Source organism: Gopherus evgoodei, chromosome 21 (genome assembly GCF_007399415.2).
Source record: "Gopherus evgoodei ecotype Sinaloan lineage chromosome 21, rGopEvg1_v1.p, whole genome shotgun sequence".
Taxonomy (NCBI): Eukaryota; Metazoa; Chordata; order Testudines; family Testudinidae; genus Gopherus; species Gopherus evgoodei.
Window position 1 is genome coordinate 1109815 of NC_044342.1, and position 25066 is coordinate 1134880.

The 25066-nt window shown below is 51.2% G+C and overlaps 1 protein-coding gene and 2 pseudogenes across 1 annotated transcript; all 3 read right to left on the reverse strand.

Moving 5' to 3' along the window:
• Window positions 1-2608: 2608 nt before the first annotated feature.
• On the reverse strand, window positions 2609-3670 carry LOC115638359 (annotated as a pseudogene).
• Window positions 3671-6096: 2426 nt separating this feature from the next.
• LOC115638360 (olfactory receptor 958-like) lies at window positions 6097-7029 on the reverse strand. Its single transcript, XM_030539960.1, has one exon. The coding sequence runs from the start codon at window positions 7027-7029 to the stop codon at window positions 6097-6099; it is 933 nt and encodes a 310-aa protein (XP_030395820.1).
• A 4166-nt stretch (window positions 7030-11195) lies between these two features.
• Window positions 11196-12127, reverse strand: LOC115638361 (annotated as a pseudogene).
• Between the last annotated feature and the right edge of the window lie 12939 nt (window positions 12128-25066).

A 25066-nucleotide genomic window follows, 5' to 3' on the forward strand; every position in this document is an offset into this window, starting at 1 on the left:
AAGGGAGGTTGTGGAAGAGCTGGGAATCTGGTCCAGAGTTCCTGGGTTCCAGCCCGAGCACTGGCCGTAACATCCTTCCCTTTTCATGGGGATGACCCTCGCTCTGCGTCTCTCTAAGCCTCAGGCCTGTTCTCTTACCCTCCCCTCTGTGCAATCAGGGTTCAGGAGTAGGGGCCTTTAGAGCATTAGGGCTGATTTCACTGAACCAAAGCTGCTTCTTTACTAGCCAAGAGAGCAGAATGATAGACCCGCGCCTGGTCTCGGACCTCTACCGTGCATCTGCGCTAAGGGGTCAGGAGTGGTTAGCTAAATAGGTGTGAAGAACTTTAATGTGGAGATATTCACAGACCTGACACAGAGAGGGATGTGAGAGACACAGGGCTAGATTAGGAGGGGTTCCAGCAATGATCTCATTGTCCTAGCACCGTAGTTATAATAAGGTCCCGTGTGATTCCTGTAATCTCTCTCATTTCCTGCTCTTTCTCTGGGGGGCATCTTCCTTGGGAGACAGAATGCAGGGGCAGAAGCAGACATGATAATTAATCTCTGTAGATGTGTTATCCCCAACCCAGGCATAACATCTCATGGGGCTCAATGGCCGTTGAGGTTAATTAAAATGTTGACATTTCTAACGAGTTCCCAGGCTGAGCCCTCTCACTGCTCTGAAGACTAGGCTCAGAGGTTACACTTGGCCTTCATGAGCTGAGTTCCGAATGTCGTTGCCATGAACACCAGAACCAGAACTGCCTTTGAGTATTTTAGTTTGTATTATCACTATTTTTATCATTGGTATTATGGTATGATCTACAGTCTGGACCTGAGACGTAGGCTGCTTTGTGCCACACCCTGCAGACACATGTCTGAATGTGATACACCTTTAATAGCTGAGAGTGACAAAGGATTTAATTAGCTACGTATAAGATATGGGGAAACTGAGTCACAAAGCAATTTAGTGAGTTACTGAAGGGCAATCAGAGACTCTTCTACAGAGACTGTACTGGAACCCAGACCTCCTGTATCCCAGGTCTTTGTTTTACCCACAAGATAATGGTTTGGCCAATAAATCCCACAGGTTCTCTTCCTTCCACCCCTTAAACTGACTTTTCACTTTGCTGTCTGGTCACCATAGTTGAGTTGATACAGTTCTCAGTTACAAAATACTATAGCCATCTTCTCGCCCTCCTTCTCCCTTTATGGCTGCCCCGTGCCCATGGCTTGAACGTAAAGAGAGCTTTCCCACTGTCCATCAGCAGCTACTGCAGTTTTTAAAATCAATGTGCACAATTTCTGCACTGAACTTGCATTCCAGGTTTTCATTTCTCAGGCAGGATAGTCTGGATTTGTGGCTGTGTGGAGACTGGTTCCCTGGAGAAACAACAGAGAAATTTCAGGACAAACCCTCAAATTGCAAAGGGAGCACTGCAGTTCAGGGAGTGGAGAGGGCAACTCAGCAGGGGGCGCTTTTCCTTCCAAGTCAGGGATTTTTCTCGTGCCGCAGTGTTGGACTCGCATGTGCTGCTCTGCAGATAGACGTGCCAGGGACCAGGCTTGTGGCATCTCGCTCAGATTCCTTTTACTTCTTTTCTTGTATTATTTGTTCATTTCAAGGCACAAGGTTAAACCCACATCCCAGCAGTCAGGGAGAATTCTGAACAGCCCACTAAAGTTTCTGTTGTGTGGAAGGCCTGAGGCCCTGTTGCAGTAGGGGCTGCACCCACACAAGGCCAGAGACAGCCCCTGTCCCAAAGAGCTTACAAGAGAAATGGGTGGGAGAAAAGGATATTTTTCCACCGTGTCTCAGGTGGGGAAGTGAACCCCAAGGAGATGATGTCATTCACCTAAGTTCCTGCCTCACCCTCATTAACCCTGGCGTGGATGTGTTACCTCCTGCCTCACCCCAGCCCTGAACACAAGCATCACCTGAACCCTAACATCACCCAACTGCCCTGCCTCAATCCGAGCAGAATTCCTTTCACCTTTTCCCCAGAGCTAACCCTAGGATAACACCAGTGCCCATCTCCTTCACCCTGGGAAAACTCCCCTGACATCCATCCCAACCTTGACCCTGGAATAACTGCACCAGCCTCCTCCCCATTTGGGATCTGGATCCGGAGTGATGGAAGCTCCTTAAAAGTTAGATGCCCCTGGCACCTGTATAGTGAGCCAGCCACCTGTGCTGCCCATGCCCCTGAGACCCCGCCTTCGTATCACTTCTTCCCCCATGCCCTGCTCCACACTCTCTCCTCTCTGCTCCCTCCCTATATTGCTCGGGGTGCATTAAGGAGGAATATTGAGTCTGAGCAGAGAGTTGATTTTACCTCTCTGTTTGGCACTGGCACGATCGCTGCTGGTACATCGTCCCGTTCTGGTGTTCACAATTCCAGAAGGGGGATGATAAATTGGAGAGGGTTGAAAAAGAGCCATGAGAATAATTGAAGGAGTAGAAATTTTGCCTTGTAAGGATAGATTTAAAGAGTTTGATCTATGCAGATGTGTGTAATAAGGCGGAGATGTTCAAAGTCCTCTACAAGGTTTGGATCTCCAATTGAATGCAGATGGAGTGTGCATCTCCCTCAGGCTGCTTTGAACATGTCAGCCTTACAGTGTGTCAGAGACAGCTGGGGATCTTTAGAAGCATTTCCATGACTTGTGGAGCTCCAGATAGATTGATGGGGCTGTGTGGGGATGTGGGGGAGAGAGAGAGGTTCACAAAAGCCATGGAGCAGCTATGCAGATGTCTATGTGGAGGCTTTTGACCCCCTCTCAGTTTTCTCAGAGCCGCTTTCACCTCCTTGTTCCTCACTGTGTAGATGGCCGGATTCAGCATGGGCGTGACCACATTGCCGAAGATCTGCACAGCAGTCACCAGCACTTTGCTCAGGTGGGGCTGCGTGTAGATGAGGGCTCATTGTCCGAAAAACAGCGTCACCACTGTGAGATGCGAGGCGCAAATGGAGGCGGCTTTGCGCCGCCCTTCGGACGAGTTCATCTTCAGGACGGAGAACATGATTCGGATGTAAGAAACGAGGATGAGGTGGAAGCAGGTTATGGGCACCACCCTAGTGTTGGTCAAGGTCACGGTCTCAATAACGTATGTGTCTGCACAGGCCAGTTTGACCACCGGGAAGATGTCACAGAAGAAATAGTCCACTACATTGAATCCACAGTAGGGCAGCGTGAAGGTCAGGCTGGTGAGGATAGTGGAGTGGAAAAAGCTGGTGATCCAGGTGCCAGCGGCCAATAGGGTGCACATCTTCCGGTTCATGATGAGCTGGTAGCGTAGCGGGTGGCAGATGGCTACGTACCGGTCGTAGGCCATGACGGTGTAGAGCAGGCACTCGGTGCTGCCCAGGAAGTGGTAGAAGAAGACCTGGGACATGCACCCACCTAGCGAGATGACCCTACTCTGAAACCAAAGGTTGGTCAGCATTTTGGGAGTACTGATGGAGGAAAAACCAATGTCCAGCACGGAGAGATTGCAGAGGAAGATATACATGGGGGTGTGCAAGCAGGGGTCAGCGAGGATGGCTGAGAAGATGAGCAGGTTGCCCAGCAGTGTGCAGAGGTAGAAGGCTAAGAAGGTGATGAAGAGGATGGTCTGGAGGCCGTTGGCATCGGGGATCCCTAAGAGGATGAAATGAGTCACCACAATGTGGTTGACCAGCCCCATGTGGGACTCATTCCTGGGTAGGGGAGAGAAATAATGTCAGTGAGTTACTGAAAAGAAAAAGACCTATTGTCACATAGCTGAAATGATCACCCTTCCTTCCACTGCCCCTATTATTCACTGCCATTGGGAGCAGTGTGTATTTCTGTCACTGGGTTGCCATCTGGGGTCATGGACTCATTGGGCTGGCGCTGATCATAGAGAGAGAAAATATCTGCCTTGAAGATCTTACTGTCCAGAGACAATGGGGACATCTATTCTATTCTATTCTATTCTATTCTATTCTATTCATGTTCTTCTCTTCTCTCCTTACCTACTCCAATTTCTTTAGTTCTATTCTATCTAGGCCTTTACCCCCCATTCTCACCACAATAGCTCAGAGCCTTGCGTTTGTGGCTAGCTTTTCTCACTAGTAGGCTGCTTCGTGCCACACCTCGCAGAGACACACAGTAAGAGATAGTCCCTGTCTGAATGTGATACACCTTTAATAGCTGAGAGTGACAAAGGATTTAATTAGCCACAGATAACATATGAGGAAACTGAGTCACAAGGCAATTTAGTGAGTTACTGAAAGACAATCAGGGACTCATCTACAGAGACTGTACTGGAACCCAGATCTCCTGCGTCCCAGGCCTTTGTCTTACCCACAAGATAATGGTTTGCAAATAATTCCCATGGGCTCTCTTCCTTCTGCACAACCCACCCCCAAACTGATTCTCCACCTTGCTCTCCGGTCACCCTAGTTGAGTTGATACAGTTCTCAGTTACATAATCCTATAGCCATCTGCTCACCCTCCTTCTCCCTTTATGGTTGCCCTGAGCCCATGGCTTGAAAGTAAAGAGAGCTTTCCCACTGTCCATCAGCAGCTACAGCGTTTTTTAAAATCAATGTGCACAATTTCTGCACTGAACTTCCATTCCAGGTTTTCATTTCTCAAGCTGCATAGTCTGGATTTGTGGCTCTGTGGAGATTGGTTCCCTGGAGAAAGAAGAAAGAAATTTTCAGACAAACCCCCACAGTGCAAAGGGGGCACTGCAGGTCAGGGACCGGTGAGGGCAACTCAATAGAGGGCACCTTTCCCACCGAGTCAGGGCTGTTTCTCCTGCTGCGGTATTGGGCTCGCATGTGCTACTCTGCAGATAGATGTGCCAGGGGCCAGGCTTACGGCATTTCCCCCAGATTTCTTTCACTTCTTTTCTTGTATTATTTGTTCATTTCAAGGCGCAAGGTTAAGCCCACATCCCAGCAGTCAAGAATAATTGTGAACAACCTACTAATCTTTCTGTTGTGTGGAAGGCCCGAGGCCCTGTTGCAGTAGGGGCTGCACCTACACATGGGCAGAGACAGCCCCTGTCCCAAAGAACTTATAAGAGAAATGGGTGGGAGAAAAGGATAATTTTTTCCACCGTGTCTCAGGTGGGGAAGTGAACCCCAAGGAGCTGATTTCATTCATCTAAGTTCCTGCCTCACCCTCATTAACCCTGGCATGAATGTATTCACTTCCTGCCTCACCTCAACATTGGGTAACTTTATTGACCGCATGCATCAACTGAACCCTAGCGGCACCCAACTGTCCTACCTCAATCCTAGCAGAATTTCTTTGACCTTTTCCCTAACACTAACCCTAGGATAACACCAGCATCCTCCTCCCTCACCCTGGGAAAACTCCACTGACGCCCATCCCAACCCTAACCCTAAAATAACTCCACCAACCTCCTTTCCAGTCAAGATCTGGATCCAGAGTGACAGAAGCTCTCTAAAAGTGAGGATCCACTGGCACCTGAACAGTGGACAAGCCACCCACGCCATCCCTTCCGCTGAGGCCCCACCCTCACATCACCTCTTCCCTCACTGGTCTGCCCCCCACTCTCTCCTCCCTCCCTATATTGCTCGGGGTGAATCAAGCAAGAATATTGAGTATGAGCAGAGAGTTGATTTTACCTCTCTATCTGGCACTGGCACGACCGCTGCTGGTACAGTGTCCTGTTCTGGTGTTCACAATTCCAGAAGGGGGCTGATAAATCTGAGAGGGTTCAGAAAAGAGCCATGAAAATAATTGAAAGAGTAGAAAACTTGCCTTTTAAGGATAGATTTAAGGAGTTTGAGCTATGCGGATGTGTGTAATAAGGCGGAGATTTTCAGAGTCCTCTACAAGGTTCAGATCTCCAAGGCTGGTTAATTTCAATGCAGGTGGAGTGTGTATCTCCCTTTGGCTGCTTTGAACATGTCAGACTTACAGTGTGTCAAAGACCGCTGGGGATCTTTAGGAGCATTTCCATGACTTGTATAGCTCCAGGTAGATAGATGGGGCTGCGTGGCGATATGGGGGAGAGAGAGAGGCTCACAAAAGCTATGGAGCAGCCATGCAGATTTATATGTAGATGCATTTCCACACGGAGACTCTTGCTATTCCTGCAACTGCCACACATCAATGTTCAGGCATTTGACCCCCTCTCAATTTTCTCAGAGCCGCTTTCACCTCCTTCTTCCTCAGCATATAGATAGCCAGATTCAGCATGGGCTTGACCACATTACCAAAGATCTGCACAGCAGTCATTAGCACTTTGCTTACGTGGGGCTGAGTGTAGATCAGGGCGCAGGGACCAAGGAACAGCGTCACCGCCACTGGATGCAAGGTGCAAGTGGAGGCCACTTTGCGCCACCCTTCGGCCAAATTCCTGTTCAAGACAGAATAGATGATCCTGATGTAGGATGCGAGAATGAGGAGAAAGCAAGTTATGGGCACCAGACCAACATTTGTCAAGATCACGGTCTCAATGATGTATGTGTCTGCACAGGCCAGCTTGACCACTGGGAAGATGTCACAGAAGAAATAGTCCACCACATTGGACCCACAGTAGGGCAGCGTGAAGGTCAGGCTGGTGAGGATAGTGGAGTGGAAAAAGCTGGTGATCCAGGTGCCATCGGCCAATAGGGTGCACACCCTCCAGTTCATGATGAGCTGGTAGCGCAGTGGGTGGCAGATGGCTACGTACCGGTCGTAGGCCATGATGGTGTAGAGCAGGCACTCGGTGCTGCCCAGGAAGTGGTAGAAGAAGATCTGGGACATGCACCCACCTAGCGAGATGACCCTACTCTGAAACCAAAGGTTGGTCAGCATTTTGGGAGTACTGATGGAGGAAAAACCAATGTCCAGCATGGACAGATTGCAGAGGAAGAAATACATGGGGGTGTGCAAGCTGGGGTCAGCGAGGATGGCTGAGAAGATGAGTAGGTTGCCCAGCAGTGTGCAGAGGTAGAAGGCTAAGAAGGTGATGAAGAGGATGGTCTGGAGGCCGTTGGCATCGGGGATCCGTAAGAAGATGAAATGAGTCACCACAGTGTGGTTGACCAGCCCCATGTGGGACTCATTCCTGGGTAGGGGAGAGAAATAATGCCAGTGAGTTACTGAAACAAAAAGACCTATTGGCAAATGGCCAATAGGTTAATGGGGACGTCTATTCTATTCATGTTATTCTCTGCTGTCCTCACCTACCCCAATTTGTTCACTTCTATTCTATCTAGGCCCTTACCCCCCATTCTCACCACAGTACCTCAGAGTCTTGCGTATATGGTTAACGTTTCTCACTCGTGGTTTGTTCTCTTTCTCTCTCTGTCCCTCCCTGCAGGTGAATGGCCGTGTGTGCAGTTCAGCACTGTGTTTTTGTTTGTTGTTATAAATGCATGAGCTGGGACGTGTTTGCATTAAGAAAGAGGGGTGGATGGATCATATAAACCAATGACTGTGTTGGTGAATGATCTCAGCTTTGTTAGTTCTGTGAGTTGTTTGGGGGTATTCATCGGGGTCCCAGAGGGAAGGAAAAGGAAAGAAGGAAAACGGGAAAAGCCACAACCAGAAGTGGTGGAACTAGGGGTGCTGGGGGTTCGGCAACACCCACTGGCTTGACGTGGTTTCCATCATATCCAGGGTTCACAGTTTGGTTTAGTGGCACTCAGCACCCTCACTACACAAATTGTTCCAAGGCCCCTAGACACAGCTTGTCATCGCTCTGCTGTGAAAAGCAGGCTGGGCTCTCTAGATGGGACAGTGGCTTTTTAAGGTGAGATTTGAAGGACAATGACAAAGTGTCTGTTTGCATTTTGTCAGAGAGTTTCCCAGGCAGGAGAGCCATTAGAAGGGGAGATGCTGGTGGGTTCAGGTTAAGACAGATGGAGAAAGGAAGATAAATGATACAGAGAGAAGCAGGCAGGTACTGCACAGGTTTGGATGGCTGGACTGCTGGATCAATTTCTCTCTAAAGAAAATACTTGGCTGACACTTTCCTTGGCACAAGGTAGATTGACAGGTTCAGAGACAGACACAGACTGAGGGACCTAGAGAGAAGAACTTTACCAAAGCAGGGGCCTTACAGTGGCTGCATTGGGAGAGGCCACTCCAGCTGGTGAGAATTCTTCCTTTCTGTCCCCTGGTTGTGATCCTCTCTAACACCATCCAGCTTTCTTATCCCAGATGGCCCATCGCCCAGGAGAGGTGCACAGCCTGGGTGCTTGGTATCCAACCGGGAGACCTAATCTGCAGCATATCACCCCACGCTGCTGCTGACACCACAGCTTTCTCACAGCTTACAGCCTCCTTACAGCTCTCATATAAACATACAGTTCCTTAGATCTCCGCCGCGCCCCTCAGGACCAGGACCCTAAATCCCCATGAGGCTCCTTGTCTGAGATCTTTTTTGAATCTCCAATTAACGGAGATTGGGCATCATTTCAGCTAACGTTCATGGCCCTCTGGGACTGGCCCTCAGGCAGCCTCAATAAGAGTAGTGCCATAGAACTGAATTAGCCAGATCCCCACCTACACCAAGGTCCAGATTCAAGTTTTGCTCCTCTTGACCTGACTCCTGAGCAATTCCATTGGAGTCCTGTTGCTCCTTCCCCTCCCAGCCTGGCACCTGGTGTAAATCAGGAGTAACACCACTGCAATCAAGAGAGCTGTGTATATTTCTACCAGCTGAGAATCTGGCCCAGCCATTGGAGGAGGGATGGGATGGGATATTCATGCTTGTCTAGTCTCTCCAGTTCTGTGACACAGGCCAACAAATTCCCCCCAGTGATGTGAAATAGGAGTAAACTGGGCTGGAGGTTCAGCTGGAGGGCTCTGTATCCAGCCCAGCTTTCTCCTGGGGTTGTATGTCCTGCTGTTCTCCTGCCCCCATCTCTGTGTCTCTTTGCGCACAGGGATGTATTCATGCAGTGGTGTGGTTATGTGTGAGAGTGAAATTCCTCCCTGTGTAGATGCAGGACAGCCTATGTCCTGCATACGACTTCACATCACTGTTTACAAGATACCAGAGACTCCAAGAAGAGCAATGAGTAGTTTGGGGTAGTACAGTAGCTCCGAGCAACTCCAGCTCGATCTTGGTACTATTGTCCTGGATGCCGCTCAGACACAGGGCGAGACAGATCCTGCCTGTCAGAGCTCACTAGCTAACCAAACACTGTGAGAATTATCAGCCACATGTTACAAGGGGAAATTGAGGCACAGAGATTTTCAGGGTGGGATTTTCAAAGGAGCCAATCTCCCACAACTCATTCCAGTTCACTGAGCATTGGACACCCAATTCCTACTGGCTAGATGAAACTCTCAATCGGATTGAATTATCTAAGGTGAGAAAGGAAGGTTGTGGAAGAGCTGGGAATCTGGTCCTGGGTTCCAGCCCGAGCACTGGCTGTAACACCCTTCTCTTTTCATGGGGATGACCCTCGCTCTGCATCTTTCTAAGCCTCAGACCTGTTCTCTTACCCTCCCCTCTGTGCAGTCAGGGTTCAGGAGTCGGGGCCTTTAGAGCACTAGGGCTGATTTCACTGAACCAAAGCTGCTTCTTTACTAGTCAAGAGAGCGGAATGATAGACCCGCGCCTGGTCTCGGACCTCTACTGTGCATCTGCGCTAAGGGGTCAGGAGTGGTTAGCTAAATAGGTGTGAAATACGTTAATGTGGAGATATCCACAGACCCCACACAGAGAGGGATGTGAGAGAGACAGGGCTAGATTGGGAGGTTTCCAGCAATGATCTCATCTGTCCATTTGCTGGTGTCCTAGCACTGCAGTTATGATAAGGTCCTCATGATTCCTCTAATCTGTATCATTTCCTGCTCTTCCTCTGGGAGGCATTTTCCTTGGGAGTCAGAATTCAGGGGCAGATGCAGACGTGATAATTAATCTCTGTAGATGTGTTATCCCCAACCCAGTCATAACACCCCACGGGGCTCAGTGGCTGTTGAGGTTAATTAAAATGTTGACATTTCTAAGGAGTACCCAGGCTGAGCCTTCTCACTGCTCTGAAGACCGGGCTCAGAGGTTACTCTTGGCTTGCATGAGCTGAGTTCCGTGGGTCTTTGCCATGAACACCAGAACCGGAACGGCTTTTGAGTATTTTAGTTTGTATCATCACTATTTTTATCGTCGGTATTATGGTACGATCTACAGTCTGGACCTGAGACGCAGGCTGCTTTGTGCTACACCCACAGAGACACAGAGTAAGAGACAGTCCTCATCCGAACGTGATACACATTTAATAGCTGAGAGTGACAAAGGATTTAATTAGCTACCTATAACATATAGGGAAACTGAGTCACAAAGCAATTTAGTGAGTTACTGAACAACATTCAGGGACTCATCTACAGAGACTGTACTGGAACCCAGATCCCCTGCATCCCAGGCCTTCGTCTTACCCACAAGATAATGGTTTGCAAATAATTCCCACAGAATCTCTTCCTTCTGCACAACGCACCCCTCAAACTGATTTTTCAACTTGCTCTCTGGTCACCCTAGTTGAGTTGATACAGTTCTCAGTTACATAATCCTATAGCCATCTGCTCACCCTCCTTCTCCCTTTATGGCTGCCTCATGCCCATGGCCTGTCGGTAAAGAGAGCTTTCCCACTGTCCATCACCATCTACCGTGATTTTTAAAATCAATGTGCACAATTTCTGCACTGAACTTCCATTCCAGGTTTTCATTTCTCAAGCTGCATAGTCTGAATCTGTGGCTCTGTGGAGATTGGTTGATTGATTTTACCTCTCTGTTTGGCACTGGCATGACTGCTGCTGGTACAGCATCCCGTTCTGGTGTTCATAATTCCAGAAGGGGGCTGATAAATCTGAGAGGGTTCAGAAAAGAGCCATGAGAATAATTGAAGGAGTAGAAAATTTGCCTTGTAAGGATAGATTTAAAGAGTTTGAGCTATGCAGTTGTGTGTAATAAGGCTGAGATGTTCAAAGTCCTCTACAAGGTTCAGATCTCCAAGGCCAGTTAATTTCAATACAGATGGAGTGTGCATCTCCTTTCAGCTGCTTTGAACATGTCAGCCTTACAGTGTTTCAAAGACAGCTGGGGATCTTTAGGAGCATTTCCATGACTTGTAGAGCTCCAGATAGATAGATGGGGCTGTGTGAGGATATGGGGGAGAGAGAGAGGCTCAGAAAAACTATGGAGCAGCCATGCAGATTTATATGTAGATGTATTTCCACACAGAGACGCTTGCTATTCCTGCAACTGCCACACATCAATGTTCAGGCTTTTGGCCCCCTCTCAGTTTTCTCAGAGCCGCTTTCACCTCCTTGTTCCTCACTGTGTAGATGGCCGGATTCAACATGGGCGTGACCACATTGCCGAAGACATGCAAAGCAGTCACCAGCACTTTGCTTAGGTGGGGCTGTGTGTAGATCAGGGCGCATTGTCCGAAAAACAGCGTCACCACTGTGAGATGCGAGGCGCAAGTGGAGGCGGCTTTGCGCCGCCCTTCGGACGAGTTCATCTTCAGGACGGAGAACATGATTCGGATGTAAGAAGCGAGGATGAGGTGGAAGCAGGTCATGGGCACCATCCCAGTGTTGGTCAAGGTCACGGTCTCAATAACATATGTGTCTGCACAGGCCAGTTTGACCACCGGGAAGATGTCACAGAAGAAATAGTCCACCACATTGGACCCACAGTAGGGCAGCGTGAAGGTCAGGCTGGTGAGGATGGTGGAGTGGAAGGAGCTGGTGATCCAGATGCCAGCGACTAGGAGGGCGCACATCTTCCGGTTCATAATGAGCCGGTAGCGCAGTGGGTGGCAGATGGCCACGTACCGGTCGTAGGCCATGACGGTGTAGAGCAGGGACTCGGTGCTGCCCAGGAAGTGGTAGAAGAAGACCTGGGACATGCACCCACCTAGCGAGATGACCCTACTCTGAAACCAAAGGTTGGTCAGCATTTTGGGAGTACTGATGGAGGAAAAACCAATGTCCAGCACAGAGAGATTGCAGAGGAAGAAATACATGGGGGTGTGCAAGCGGGGATCAGTGAGGATTGCTGAGAAGATGAGCAGGTTGCCCAGCATGTGCAGAGGTAGAAGGCTAAGAAGGTGATGAAGAGGATGGTCTGGAGGCCATTGGCATTGGGGATCCCTAAGAGGATGAAATGAGTCACCACAGTGTGGTTGACCAGCCCCATGTGGGCTCATTCCTGGGTAGGGGAGAGAAATAATGCCAGTGAGTTACTGAAACAAAAAGACCTAACGTCCTATAGCTTCCTTCCACTGCTCCCATTATTCACTGCCATTGGGAGTGGTGTGTATTTCTCTCACTGGATTGCCAGTTGGGGTCTTGGCTCATTGGGCTGGCACTGATCATAGAGAGAGAAAATATCTGCCTTGAAGATCTTACTGTCCAGAGACGAAGAGACAATGGGACATCTATTCTATTCTATTCTAGTCTAGTCTAGTCTAGTCTAGTCTAGTCTAGTCTAGTCTCCTTACCTACTCCAATTCTTCACTTCTATTCTATCTAGGCCCTTACCCCCCATTCTCACCACAGTACCTCAGAGCCTTCCATTTCTGGCTAACGTTTATCACTAGTAGTTTGTTCGTTCGTTCTCTCTCTCTCTCTCTCTCTCTCACCCTTTCTACAGAGGAATGGCCATGTGTGCAGTGCAGTGCTGTGTTTTCATAAGGTTTTGTTGTTAGAAATGCATGAGCTGTGATGTGTTTGTGTTAAGGAAGAGGGGTATGATGGAACATACAAAGCAATGACTGTGAGGATTAATGACCTTAGCTTTGTTAGTGCTGTGAGTTGTTTGGGGGTATTTATTGGGGTCCCAGAGAGAAGGAAAAGGAAAGAAGGAAAACGGGAAAAGCCACAGCCAGAAGTAGTGGAACTAGGGTTACTGGGGGTTCAGCAGCACCCACTGGCTTGATGTGGTTTCCATCATATCCAGGGTTCACAGTTTGGTTCAATGGCACTCAGCTCCCTCACTACACAAATTGTTCCAAGGCCCCTAGACACAGCTTGTCATCGCTGTGCAGTGAACAGTGGGCTGGGCTCTGTAGATGGGACAGGGGCTTTTTAAGGTGAGAGTTGAAGGACAGTGACGAAGTGTCTGTTTGCATTTTGCCAGGGATTTTCCCAGGCAGGAGAGCCACAGGAAGAGAAGATACTGGTGGGTTGAGACTGGCAGGCAGGTACTGCACAGGGGTGGATGGCTGGACGGCTAGATCAATTTCTCTCTAAAGAAAATATTTGGCTAACACCCTCCTCGGCGTGAGGCAGACTGACAGGTTCAGCGACAGACACAGATTGAGAAAAAGAAAGAGAAGAACTTTACCAAAGCAGGGGCCTTACACTGGCTGCACTGGGAGATGCCACTCCAGCTGATGGGAAGTCTCCCTTTCTGTCCCTCTGTCGTGACTCCTTTCTAGCACCATCCAGCTTTCTTATCCCAAACGGCCCATCGCTCAGGAGAGGTGCACAGCCTGGGTGCTTGGTATCCAACCGGGAGACCTAATCTGCAGCATATCACCCCACTCTGCTGCAGACCCCACAGCTTTCTCACAGCTTCCAGCCTCCTTACGGCTCTCCCTGGTCTTTATATCTCCTTCGGGCCCCTCAGGACCAGGGCCCTAAATCCCCAAGAGGCTCCTGGTCTGAAGCCTTGGTTGAGTCTCCAATTAACAGAGATTGGGCATCATTTCAGCTAACGCTCATGGCCCTCTGGGACTGGCCCTCAGGCAGCCTCAATAAGAGTAGTGCCATGGAACTGAATTGGCCAGATCCCCACCTCCACCAAGGTCCAGATTCAAGTCTTGCTCCCCTTGACCTGACTGCTGAGCAATTCCATTGGATTCCCCGGGGCTCCTTCCCCTTCCAGCCTGGCACCTTGTGTAAATCAGGAGTAACACTACTGGAATCACGGGAGCTGTGTATATTTCTACCAGCTGAGAATCTGGCCCAGACATTGGAGGGGGGATGGGACATTCATGCTCATCTTGGCTCTCCGGCTCTGTGACACAAGCCAGTGAATTCCCCCCAGTGACATGAAATAGGAGTAAACTGGGCTGGAGGTTCAGCTGGAGGGCTCTATATCCAGCACAGCTTTCTCTTGGGGTTGTATATTCTGCTGTTCTCCTGCCTCCATCTCTGTGTCTCTTTGCACACAGGGATGTATTCATGCAGTGGTGTGGTTATGTGTGAGGGTGAAATTCACCCCTGTGTAGATGGAGGACAGCCTACATCCTAATGGTAACTGAGCCTACATCCCAATGGTAACTGAGCCTACATCCTAATGGTAACTGATATCACCAGATAAAGAAACAGATCTTAAGATGGTTAAAGAAAACTTAGTTTGGCAGCATCCGATCTGGCAAGAACTAACTTATCAGTGGTTGTGATTGTGAAACCCTCACTTCTTGTTATTTTGTCTCATTGGTCCCCATTTATCTATTGTTTATCTATATGGTCTCTGTCGGGTTCTGTGGTTCTTTCGGTCTGCTATAGAGTTAATCTTGTTGGGTGTAAACCAATTAAGGTGGTGGGGTATAATTGGTTAAATAATCATGTTACAGTATGTTAGGATTGGTTAGTTCAATTTCAGTAAATTGACCGCTTAACCATTAAGGTATAGCTGAGAATATTTCTATATGAATTGGAGGCAAACAGGAAGTAAGTTGGGGAAAAAGGGAAAAGGAAATTGAATTCCTGCTTGGTGGAAGCTAACCCCAATAACCATTGAACTGTCTGCACCTCTGGACTTTGGGTATTGCTGCACTCTCCTTAGGTGAGAAGGATCAGGGAAGTGGGAAGGTGAAACAGTAAGCCCTTTAACATCTTGGTACCATGACTCAGATGCATTGCTTCAGAAAGGTGAGTGGCAGCCTATAAGTGTCCCCCCACAACAGTCCACTCAGCTGCTTGGAGGGGGTATGGTGAACGCTCATGATGGTAGTTGTGAGTTCTGGCAACCCAGGAGAATGGATCTTTTAAATAAATGCATAAGGAAGAACCAGGTCCCATACCAGGTGCAGGGGTCCACCTGGGATGAGATCAAGAAGGAAATGGGGGAGGTCTGGGGAGAGCCTAAGGGAAAGGAATGTAGGAAAAAGGGACTGACATTACAAGGTTTACGTGCTGAGATGGCATACTGGGTAAAAAGGGAAGCCAATCTCCTCCAACACATTAAGGATTTGGAGGGGATTGTGGATCAGCAATGGATTTTAATGGAAAAATCCTTGTTAACAGTAGAAGTAGCAGATTTAAAGGCATGGGATACTCCAAGGACAAGGGAGTCTTGTGAAGCAATCCAGCAAGAGAAGGATGAACTGTTGCGGAGAGTAACAGACTTAGTGGATGAATTGTAGCAATGTAAACATGGGGGCAATGGACTTGGGGACCCCAAACCATCTGCCCCATAAATGGAACTTAAGGAGACACCTCCCCAACCCCACCCTGAAAATACACTGTACCCATCACTGCCAGTGGACGCTGTAAGCCGGGGATCCACAGTTTCGGCCCTTGCGAGAAAGGCTACCCAGGAGGAACTCCAGGAGGCAGGAATAGTGGCCCCAGTTGCGTGGTGGGGAGACCATGCCACACAAGTAGTAGAACAGGCAGAAATCCGCTCCTTGTCCCTGAAGGACCGGGAGGCAGTACTGGCCTGGTTGGGAAAGGAACCCCTGGAGGACTGAGATCATTTTGTGCTTTGGCTAGTGAAGGTGGGCAGGGAGATGAAGGATCTAACTCGTAATGACCAGGTTATCACTTGGCTCAGTCCTCTGGGACGGGGCACCTGGGGAATCTATGTGGCAGGGCTGGTGCACCCATTTCTAATCCCTGGACAGGTGGCAAAACAGTTGTTTGGGTTGTACTCTCATACTGCGGGGATGAATAAGATGAAGCGAATCCCTGGGGACACAGGGCGGGATTCACTTAATCGCATACAGGCACGGACACGGGGCTGGGTGCATCCCATGGACGGTCCATAGGTGATACCCCAGACAGGGGCACCGGGACCCAGGGGGGCTGCGGAGCATGGCAGGGGTGTGGAGTTGCTGGAGAAATGGCTGAAGCTGAGCGAGCTGCAGTTCGTGGGGCATTTACAGTTGCAGCATCCTGAATTTGCCCCCAATCAGCTACCCCAGGTTCTGGAACAGGCGGCTGTGTGGAGGCAGATGCACCAGAGGGGAGAGCCGGTCCATGTTATTACACCGGGGGGTCAGTACAAAGCGGAAAGGAGTGGGTCAGCCCAGAGGGGCGGATGTAGAGTGAGAGGTTGTGGTTTTGGGGAGGTAGTCAGGGATGAGCAGATGGCTGTAGAGCAACAGATTCAGAGATTGCAGGCTAAACTAACTACCCAGGATTTTACCAGATCAAGTGGAATATGGCCCCAGAGGCCAGGGGGCTGGGATTGCCTGAAATGCCAGACACAGAATTTTGCTTGGAGACAGGAATGTCTTTGGTGTTAGCACCTCCCCCAGGCCCCCTCTGAATCAGTGGGAGGGATGGATATGGGTGCCACCACTTAGGGGTGCCATGGGAGGTGTCCTGTCCATGTTCTCAGGCTATGATGGGATGCATCTGGTCACCCCTCGCTCCGGGGGCAATCCAAGGGAGTCCCATGAGGGATTTTTTGATAAACACTGGAGCAGCCATCAGCTTAACCACATGGGGGCGGGGGGGCCCTCATAAGGAACTGTGACAGTTGTTAGGGCAATAGGAAGGGAGACACAATTAAGGCGGCAATGGATCAAAGGAATCTGGGGGGAAGGAAGATTATGTGGGGTTGTAATGATACACTCAATCTGTTGGGGGCAGGAGATTTACACAAGCTGGGACTTTTACTGGACTTAGCCAATTGGGTGTGTTTACTGGGGCAGACACAAGACGGTCAGGGCTATACCTTTCCTATCAGGATAGCCACTATGATCACATGCCCTCCCACCACCCCTAGCAGGGTGGGAACACATCCCTGTGTGGGCTAGGGATAACATGGATTGTGCTGGGGGCAGCATGGAGGTACTGCTAGAGGATGGGGACCCTCTTCCACAGAAACAATATCCTATTCCTCGGGAGGCATTGGCAGAGGTGGGGGCAACTACTGGGGAACTGGAGCTGAGGGGATTAATTAGAGAGGTTGCATCCCCTTGTAATGTTGCTGTGTGGCCAGTGAGGAAGCCAAACGGCACCTGGCGCCTCACTGTGGATTACAGGGCACTAAATGCTCCGGCCAGTTCACCAGCCTCAGTGGTAGCAGTGTACCCTGAAATTACAGCCTGCATTGGACCCTGTGGCAGGGCAGGGGTAAGCCGCTTGAAGGCCCAGCTAAAATTCTGGCTAAGCCCTGCTTTTTGGTAAGGCGGCCAAGTGCAGGGGCTTGGGCAGCCAGCAGAGGGCCCAGCTGCAGGCCCTAATGAGGGCTGACAGCAATGACTTGAGTTAAATGCCAGCAGCTGGGCTTGGTAAGGGAGGGCTATAAAAGCCCTGAGGGAAGCTCAGTTAGGAGGCCAGCCTGTGAGGAGACAGGAGAGCTCCCAAGGAAAGGAGCCTTGTGGGCCAGCAGACCCTGGGGAGGGTCTAAATGTGGATAACTGTTGGGGGAACAAAGTGGGGTTGCACTGTAAAAAAAGACACAAGGGTGAAGCATTAAAGAAGGCATGAGGAGTATTTATTTAACCACCCAACACAGGGCGCAGGCACAAGAGGGTAGGGCCGCCCAGGGGCGGGCAAGAGGGGCAATTTGCCCCAGGCCCTGGGTCCCGCAGGGGTCCCCATGAGAGTTTTTTGTGGCCCCTGGAGTGGGGTCCTTCACTTGCTCTGGGGGGGCTGGAAAACTCTTGCGGGGCCTGGGCCCCCAGAGCTTCTTCCGCTCCCGGTCTTTGCCGGCGGGGGGTCCTCCTGTTCCGGGGCCCGTCGCAGAAGTGCAGCCGGGTCTTTGGTGGTAATTCGGCAGCGGGGGGCCCTTCTGTTCCGGGATCTGCTGCTGAAGTGCCTCGAAGACCTGCGGCGGGGGCCCCCTCACTACCGAATTACCACCAAAGACCCACCTGCACTTCGGGTCTTAGGAGCATTCGGCAGTGGGTCCCAGAACAGAAGGGCCCCCCGCTGCCAAATTACTGCTGAAGTGGGGGCTCCAGAAGGGCCGCCGCTGAAGACCCCAGGCCCCGGGTATCCTCTGGGTGGCCCTGCAAGAGGACGGACCCTGTGACAGACCCCAATTCTGAATTTTCATCATAATGGATATAGCGAATGGGTTTTGGTCTCTGCCACTAGCTACCTCCTGTCAGTATAAAACTGCATTCACATGGGAGGGCAGACAATGTTGCTGCACAGGGATATCGGGACTCCCTGGCAATTTTCCACAGATACATGAAATAAGCTCTCGATGGGGTGGATTCAGCAAGGTGTATATAATATGTAGACAACCTGTTGCTAATGTCAGGGACAGAGGAGGAAGACAGGGAACTAACCAAGCTTTGGCAAAAGCAGAGCTAAAGGTCAATGGGAAAAAGGCCCAAATGAGACAGACAAGAGTGGAGGTGTCCCAGATGGGAAAGGAAATTGATAAGGGATGGATGCAATTGATCCAGTCTCTGCCACTGCCTACTGATGTTAAAAGCTTGAAAAGTTTTCTAGGTCTAACTGGATCCTGCAGGGATTTTGTGGCCAACTATGCAGAAATAGCCCAGCCTCTATTCGACCTAACCCGAGCCTCAACTTGGGAGTGGTCAGAAGAGTGTCCTGAGGCAGTGAGAGTACTAAAGAAAATCCTGGCCAGTGCTCCAGTGCTGGCCTCCCCAGATGGGGAGAAACCTTTTTCTATGGACCCTTTGGTCTCTGACACCACCATTGGGTGTGCATGAACACAGGAGTATTGAGCAAAGGACTGACCTGTGGCCTTTGCCTTCCAACTTTTGAGTACTGTGGAATGAAGTCTGGATTGTGTGAAAAGGTGCTGTTGTGCACCTACTGGGGGAGGGGGGAGAGGGAAATTCAGATACCTCACAGGGATGCAGAAGGTAATAGTCCAGTCCCATCATGACCCTGTGCGGCTGTTAAACATGCAAACTATCTTACAGGGACAAGTGAGTGGGCAGCGTATTGCCAAATGGTTGCTGGCTTTACAGGCAGAAAACATTAAAGCAGAAATGTTAAAGGAACCCATAGCCCGGGTAGCCGGATTACACCTGGCTGGCACCCCAGACCAATGTGAAGCCAGCCCAGGTAGAACCCAACATCAGGTGTTTTGGGTGGCTAACCCCAGTCAGGTAAAGGAGGGGACTCTGGTATGTTTTTTGGATGGAAGTTGTAGGTATCAGGACGGATGGAAGACTGCAGGCTTGGCTGTTGTGGGAATCAGATGAAATGAGACAATGAGCACCATTGGTTTCTCACTAGAAGCACAGTCAGCTCAGGAGGCAGAATTGGCAGCCTTGCTAACAGTTTTAAGTGAAGAGGATCTCAAATTGGAGCCAGAAACACAGACCCAGGTCTGAACCACGTGCCCTCAAAGCTGCAGGCTTAACTTGAAAACAGCTTAAGAAGTGCTCCTGTCCCCCAGCACCCAGATACTCAGTTCCCAGTCCATTTTACTCTGTATAAAGCTTATACAGGGCAAATGCATAAATTGTTCACTGTCTCTAACACTGATAGAGAGATATGCACAGTTGTTTTCTCCCCCAGGTATTAATTACGTACTCTGGGTCAAATCATAAGCAAAGTGATTTTATTAAAAGTGATTTAAGTGGTTCAAGGTAATAACAGACAAAACAAAGTGAATTATCAAGAAAAATAAAAGAAAACACACAAGTCAATACGGTAGGAAATTAAATGCAGGTAACTCTCACCCTCAGAGATGTTCCAATAAGCTTCTTTGACAGACTAGACTCCTCCCTAGTTTGGGTCCAGCAATCACTCACACCCCTGTAGTTACTGTCCTTTGTTCCAGTTTCTTTTAGGCATCTCATTGGGGTGGAGAGGCTATCTCCTGAGCCAGCTAAAGACAACCTGGAGGGTTTTTTGGGGCCTTTTATATTCTCTCTCTTGTGCAACATCATCATCACAAGAGGGGGCCTCTAGCCACCTGGGCAAGTCACGTGTCTATGGATGATTCAGCTTTTCGCAGGCCGACGCCATTGTTTACATGTGAGTTTGAAAGTTCCCAGGAAAGCTCAGATGTGCATTGGCATCTCTCAAAGTCCATTGTTAGTTAAATACTCCCAATTACTTGAATAACCCCCTCACGCTATGTTGACCAAATCTCTCTTATGTGCTTCCTACAGCAAACACTTTAAATACAAGCGTTGAGCCAATGCCCATAACTTCAGATATAAAAGTGATACATGCATACAGATAGGATGAATATAATCAGCAGGTCATAACCTTTGCAAAGATCTGTTACATGGCATATCTAGCATAAAATATATTCCAGTTATGTTATATTTACACTCAGAAGCACATTTCTATAAAGCATTATGGGGTGCCACGTCACACCCACCTCAGGGCTCCAGTCCAGTCCCTGGATCACTGGTACCTCGGAGAGATTCTCTGGGTACAGACATCTTCCGCAATGACAGTGGAGACCGCATCATCTGCTCTGACCTGGGCTGCTCCAGCAGACTGATCTCCTTGAAAATGGGAACAACGTCAATATCCTTGCAGCCCTTGTGCCAGGGCAGGGACCACTGCCTGGGCTGTGTGGGGGACCTCAATATCTACATAATCAAGGGCAACAGTTTGTAGGACAGGCGGGTGGGGGCCTGGGGAGGGGCACCCTCCCCTTGCTGCGGCATGTCCCCGGGCAGTTCCCTAAGCGCCCGCGTGGAGCTAAATAGGCTGCTGCATGGCCACACATCTGCACAGCTTACAGGGAAACTAGGAATCCCAGAGAATTTACACAGGACCGATCCTCATTCCCATTTCACACACTGGGAAATCCAGGCACAAGGAGAAAAATTGACTCACTCCAGATCATTGGTGGAGTGTGCAGTAGAATTGGAAAATGAACTCAGGATGCCCAGGGCCCCCCTCTCAACCACTAGAATCCACCACTGACCTCAGTGCCCCCAGAACCCACTGCCCTCCCTGAGTAGGAAGCTGAACCCAGGAGTCCTGGCTCCCAGCCATCTCCCAGGCTTCTGCTCTAACAACACAGAGCTCCATTTCCTGAATAGGAACCAGCTGTTCACACCAATGTGTGAGCTTCACTGTGTCACTTCCGCCTCAGGGGATTTGTTATTATAGCACCAACCACCTCTGCACCTTCTGCCCCTTTAGCTCCCTTTCCACCTGCCCCCAGGCCCCACAGCTCCCCAGCCGGGTCCTGGGCACACATTGATAACCACCCCAGAGCCCACAGCCCTCAGGCTCCCCAGCCGGGTCCTGGGCATACATTGATAACCGCCCCAGAGCCCACAGCCCTCAGGCTCCCCAGCCGGGTCCTGGGCACACATTGATAAGCGCCCCAGAGCCCACGGCCCTCAGGCTCCCCAGCCGGGTCCTGGGCACACATTGATAACCGCCCCAGAGCCCATGGCCCTCAGGCTCCCCAGCCGGGTCCTGGGCACACATTGATACCCGCCCCAGAGCCCACGGCCCTCAGGCTCCCCAGCCGGGTCCTGGGCACACATTGATACCCGCCCCAGAGCCCACAGCCCTCAGGCTCCCCAGCCGGGTCCTGGGCACACATTGATACCCGCCCCAGAGCCCACGGCCCTCAGGCTCCCCAGCCGGGTCCTGGGCACACATTGATAACCGCCCCAGAGCCCACGGCTCTCAGGCTCCCAAGCCGGGTCCTGGGCATACATTGATAACCGCCCCAGAGCCCACGGCTCTCAGGCTCCCCAGCTGGGTCCTGGGCACACATTGATAACCGCCCCAGAGCCCACGGGCCTCAGGCTCTTCAGCCGGGTCCTGGGCACACATTGATACCCGCCCCAGAGCCCACTGCCCTTAGGCTCCCCAGCCGGGTCCTGGGCACACATTGATAAGCGCCCCAGAGCCCACGGCTGTCAGGCTCCCCAGCCGGGTCCTGGGCACACATTGATAACCGCCCCAGAGCCCACAGCTCTCAGGCTCCCCAGCTGGGTGCTGAGCAGGCACCAATGCCCGCACAAACCCCATGATACCTCAGCTGGGTGCGGGGGACACACCGATGGAAGCATCTGACTCTAGGGAGGAGTCAGGGTTTGCAGACAGCTCCAGCATATCCAGGCCCTGCTTTCTATGGGGCTGGCATTGGGGGGGCTCTTCCCATGTACTCACCAGCCTGAGCCCAGGGGTCAGGGGAAAGGCAATGTGGAACAGGAGCAGTAACAGCATCATCAGAGGGACATTAGGGAAGTGGGTGATACATCTACTTCTGGGGATATTTATAGACCTGATTAGGAGGGGCTGGACCCCCCAAGTGACAGTTGGCTCAGGGTAAACCACAGCCCCTGGTTCCTACTGGGGAGGAGTTCACATGTGAGGTGTCACTCACCAGCTGCCCTGCGGAGCTAGCAGAGAGTAATCTGCTGGGCCTGCACAAATCTGGGCCTGGTAGTCCAGGGGATATGCCCTTGCCCCAGTCACAATCTTAGCACCAGTGAGCAGCAGCAGCATTATCAGGGCTCATGGGGGGCACCATCTGCCTGTGGGGTGGGTTACAGGCCTGGCCTGGTTTGGCAATGGCAATGCGAGGCAGGAAACCTCCAGGCCAGGCACTCCAGGGTTTGAGTGGAGGACCTGCCAGCTCAGTGCTTGGACCCCACACCAGCTGCAGGGAGGGTGGAGAAGGAGAGTCACCATCTGGGGTCCCTCAACTGTTGAGTCCATTCTGGTGGGGCAATGGGCACAGAGGTGGCTCTAGCTTTTTTGCCGCCCCAAGCACAGCAGTCAGGCTGCCTTTGGCAGCGTGCCTGCGGGAGGTCCCCAGTCCCATGGATTTGGCAGCTTGCATGTGAGAGGTCTGCTGGTCCCATGGCTTTGGCATACCCGCCGCCGAATTGCCGCCAAATCCGTGGGACCGCAGACCTCCTGCAAGAATGCCGCCAAAGGCTGCCTGACTGCCGCCCTCACAGGGACCAGCAGGGCACCCCCGTGGCTTGCTGCCCCAGGCATGCGCTTGGAGTGCTGGTGCCTGGAGCCGTTGCTGCGTAGGAATTGCAGGGCTGCGCTCACCCTGGACAGTGCCCCGCAGTCCTGCAGAGTGGGGGGAGGGGAAGTGACTCAGCCACCAAGAGGAGAGGCCTAGTCTGAGGCCTGTGCTGTGATTAACCTGGATTCATCTCAGTGTCTCTGTGCACAGGAGGGGTCCTGTGTCTGGCTGGAAACTTTCACAAGTCACAGGCTCACAGACACCTTTGCCTGCTGTCTTGCAAAGCAAAGCTGCTCCCCTCCTCCCTGGCATCCAGGTGAAGGAGCTTCAGGAAGGTTCCTCTGTTGCTACGCGCCCTCCACAGTTGGAGCTGGGGCACATCTGGGCACTGGCCCAGCCTGGAGCTGTGCATATCTGGGGTAGAGCTGGGCCCTGATACAGCTTGCACTACCCCCCACCGCTCGTTCCATGCAAGCACCAGATGAGGTGTGTGGTAGGGCAAGAGACATCCGTTGATGACTTCGCTGGCTTCTTTCTTCAGGCACCTGTGTCGGAGCAGAGATGGGAATTACGGGGGTTGGCGGGACACCTCAGTGTGATGTTTCCACCTGCCAGGTGGGGCTTCGGCCGTCTCTGTTCAGGGAAACCCCACCACATGGGCGTGGTGGGGGGAACCAGTCCCCACATCTGAGCCCCTGGAGCCCTGCCCAGCAGGGGGCTGCCCATTCTGGTGCCAGGCATAGCTGGGGACACACCTAGCTGGGATCTCCCCCTCTATACCCGGCAGCTGTGCACATCTGGACACCACACTCATCTGGAGCAAAGATGGGGGAAGTGGCTCAGCATCTAACAACAGAGTCTGAGCTCTCTCCCTGGCTTGGTGCTACTGTGGGGGGAGCCGTGGTTTGACCAAGACTCAGATCAGCTTCTGGTGGGAACCTGGCCCCTTGATCCTTCTCAGTGGCTCTCCTTCCCCTCCGTATGGGTGTGAGCTGGGGGGAGGGACATGGATCTAGGAGACTAGGGCCCCCTGTCTTTGACAGCATGGCTTCCCAAAGACCCCGTATTGCAGGTGGAGGCGGAAACAATGCCTCTGATTCTCAACCCCCCTGAGCCAGCCAGTCTTGTATGGCAGTTGGCTCCCCCTAGAGGGGAAAGGCCCCCTCTCCCATTCCCCATCCCCCTGAGTCAGCCAGTCCTCAGCCCTGAGACTGAATGGGGGCTGCTGCCCCCTGGAGGGAAAACGTCCATATCCATTTCTCACCAACCCCCAGATGAAGGGTAGCTGTGTACTGTGAGGCTGGGTCCCATGAGAAGCTGTTCCCATTGTACTGGGTGAGGGGCTGAGTAGACTCCAGTGTGTACCTTCTCCTGGCCATATGTTCTAGGGGGCCCACGGCATGTTCAGTGCTTGTAAAAATCTCCCCATATCCCCACATTTGGAGATGCTGGGAGCTGAGCTTCAATGGGATTGAGCCCCAGCACTTGACAGGATGGGCTGGGGATTGTAAAGGTGGGAGGGTCATGGTGTTAGGGGCCCAACACTCACTGAAAGTCAATGGGATTTTGACACCTCATTCCTGGAGGTGGCTTTGAACATTCCAGCCTGGCAGTGGTAGGGCAGTGGCCATTTCTAAAAGCCCTAGAAGGAAATAAACATCCAAGAAGGCTGAATGTCACTAAACTTGATAGATGCAGACAGCTATAGGACAGGGAGTGAAATTAACAAGCAAACAGTGGAGGTGAAGGCACCAAGAGGGCTGAGATACTATAGCAATGGGTAACAGTGTCAGGGAATGGATGGATGGAGGAAGGGAAGGAGGGAGGAAGGGAGTGTATGGGGAGGGAGGGAGATTTGCATATGCATAGGGAGAGAAGGATGTCAGGACAGATTGATAGAAGCGTGTGGATGGGGAGGGAGGGATAGATAGAAGGGGTGGATGGACATGGAAGGTGTAGTCAAAAGAGAGATCCTGAGACATGAGGCCTCCCATAAGAGGTCTGGTGGAAGGTCTAAAGTTTGAACTAAATTCATGGCCTGCTGAGGTA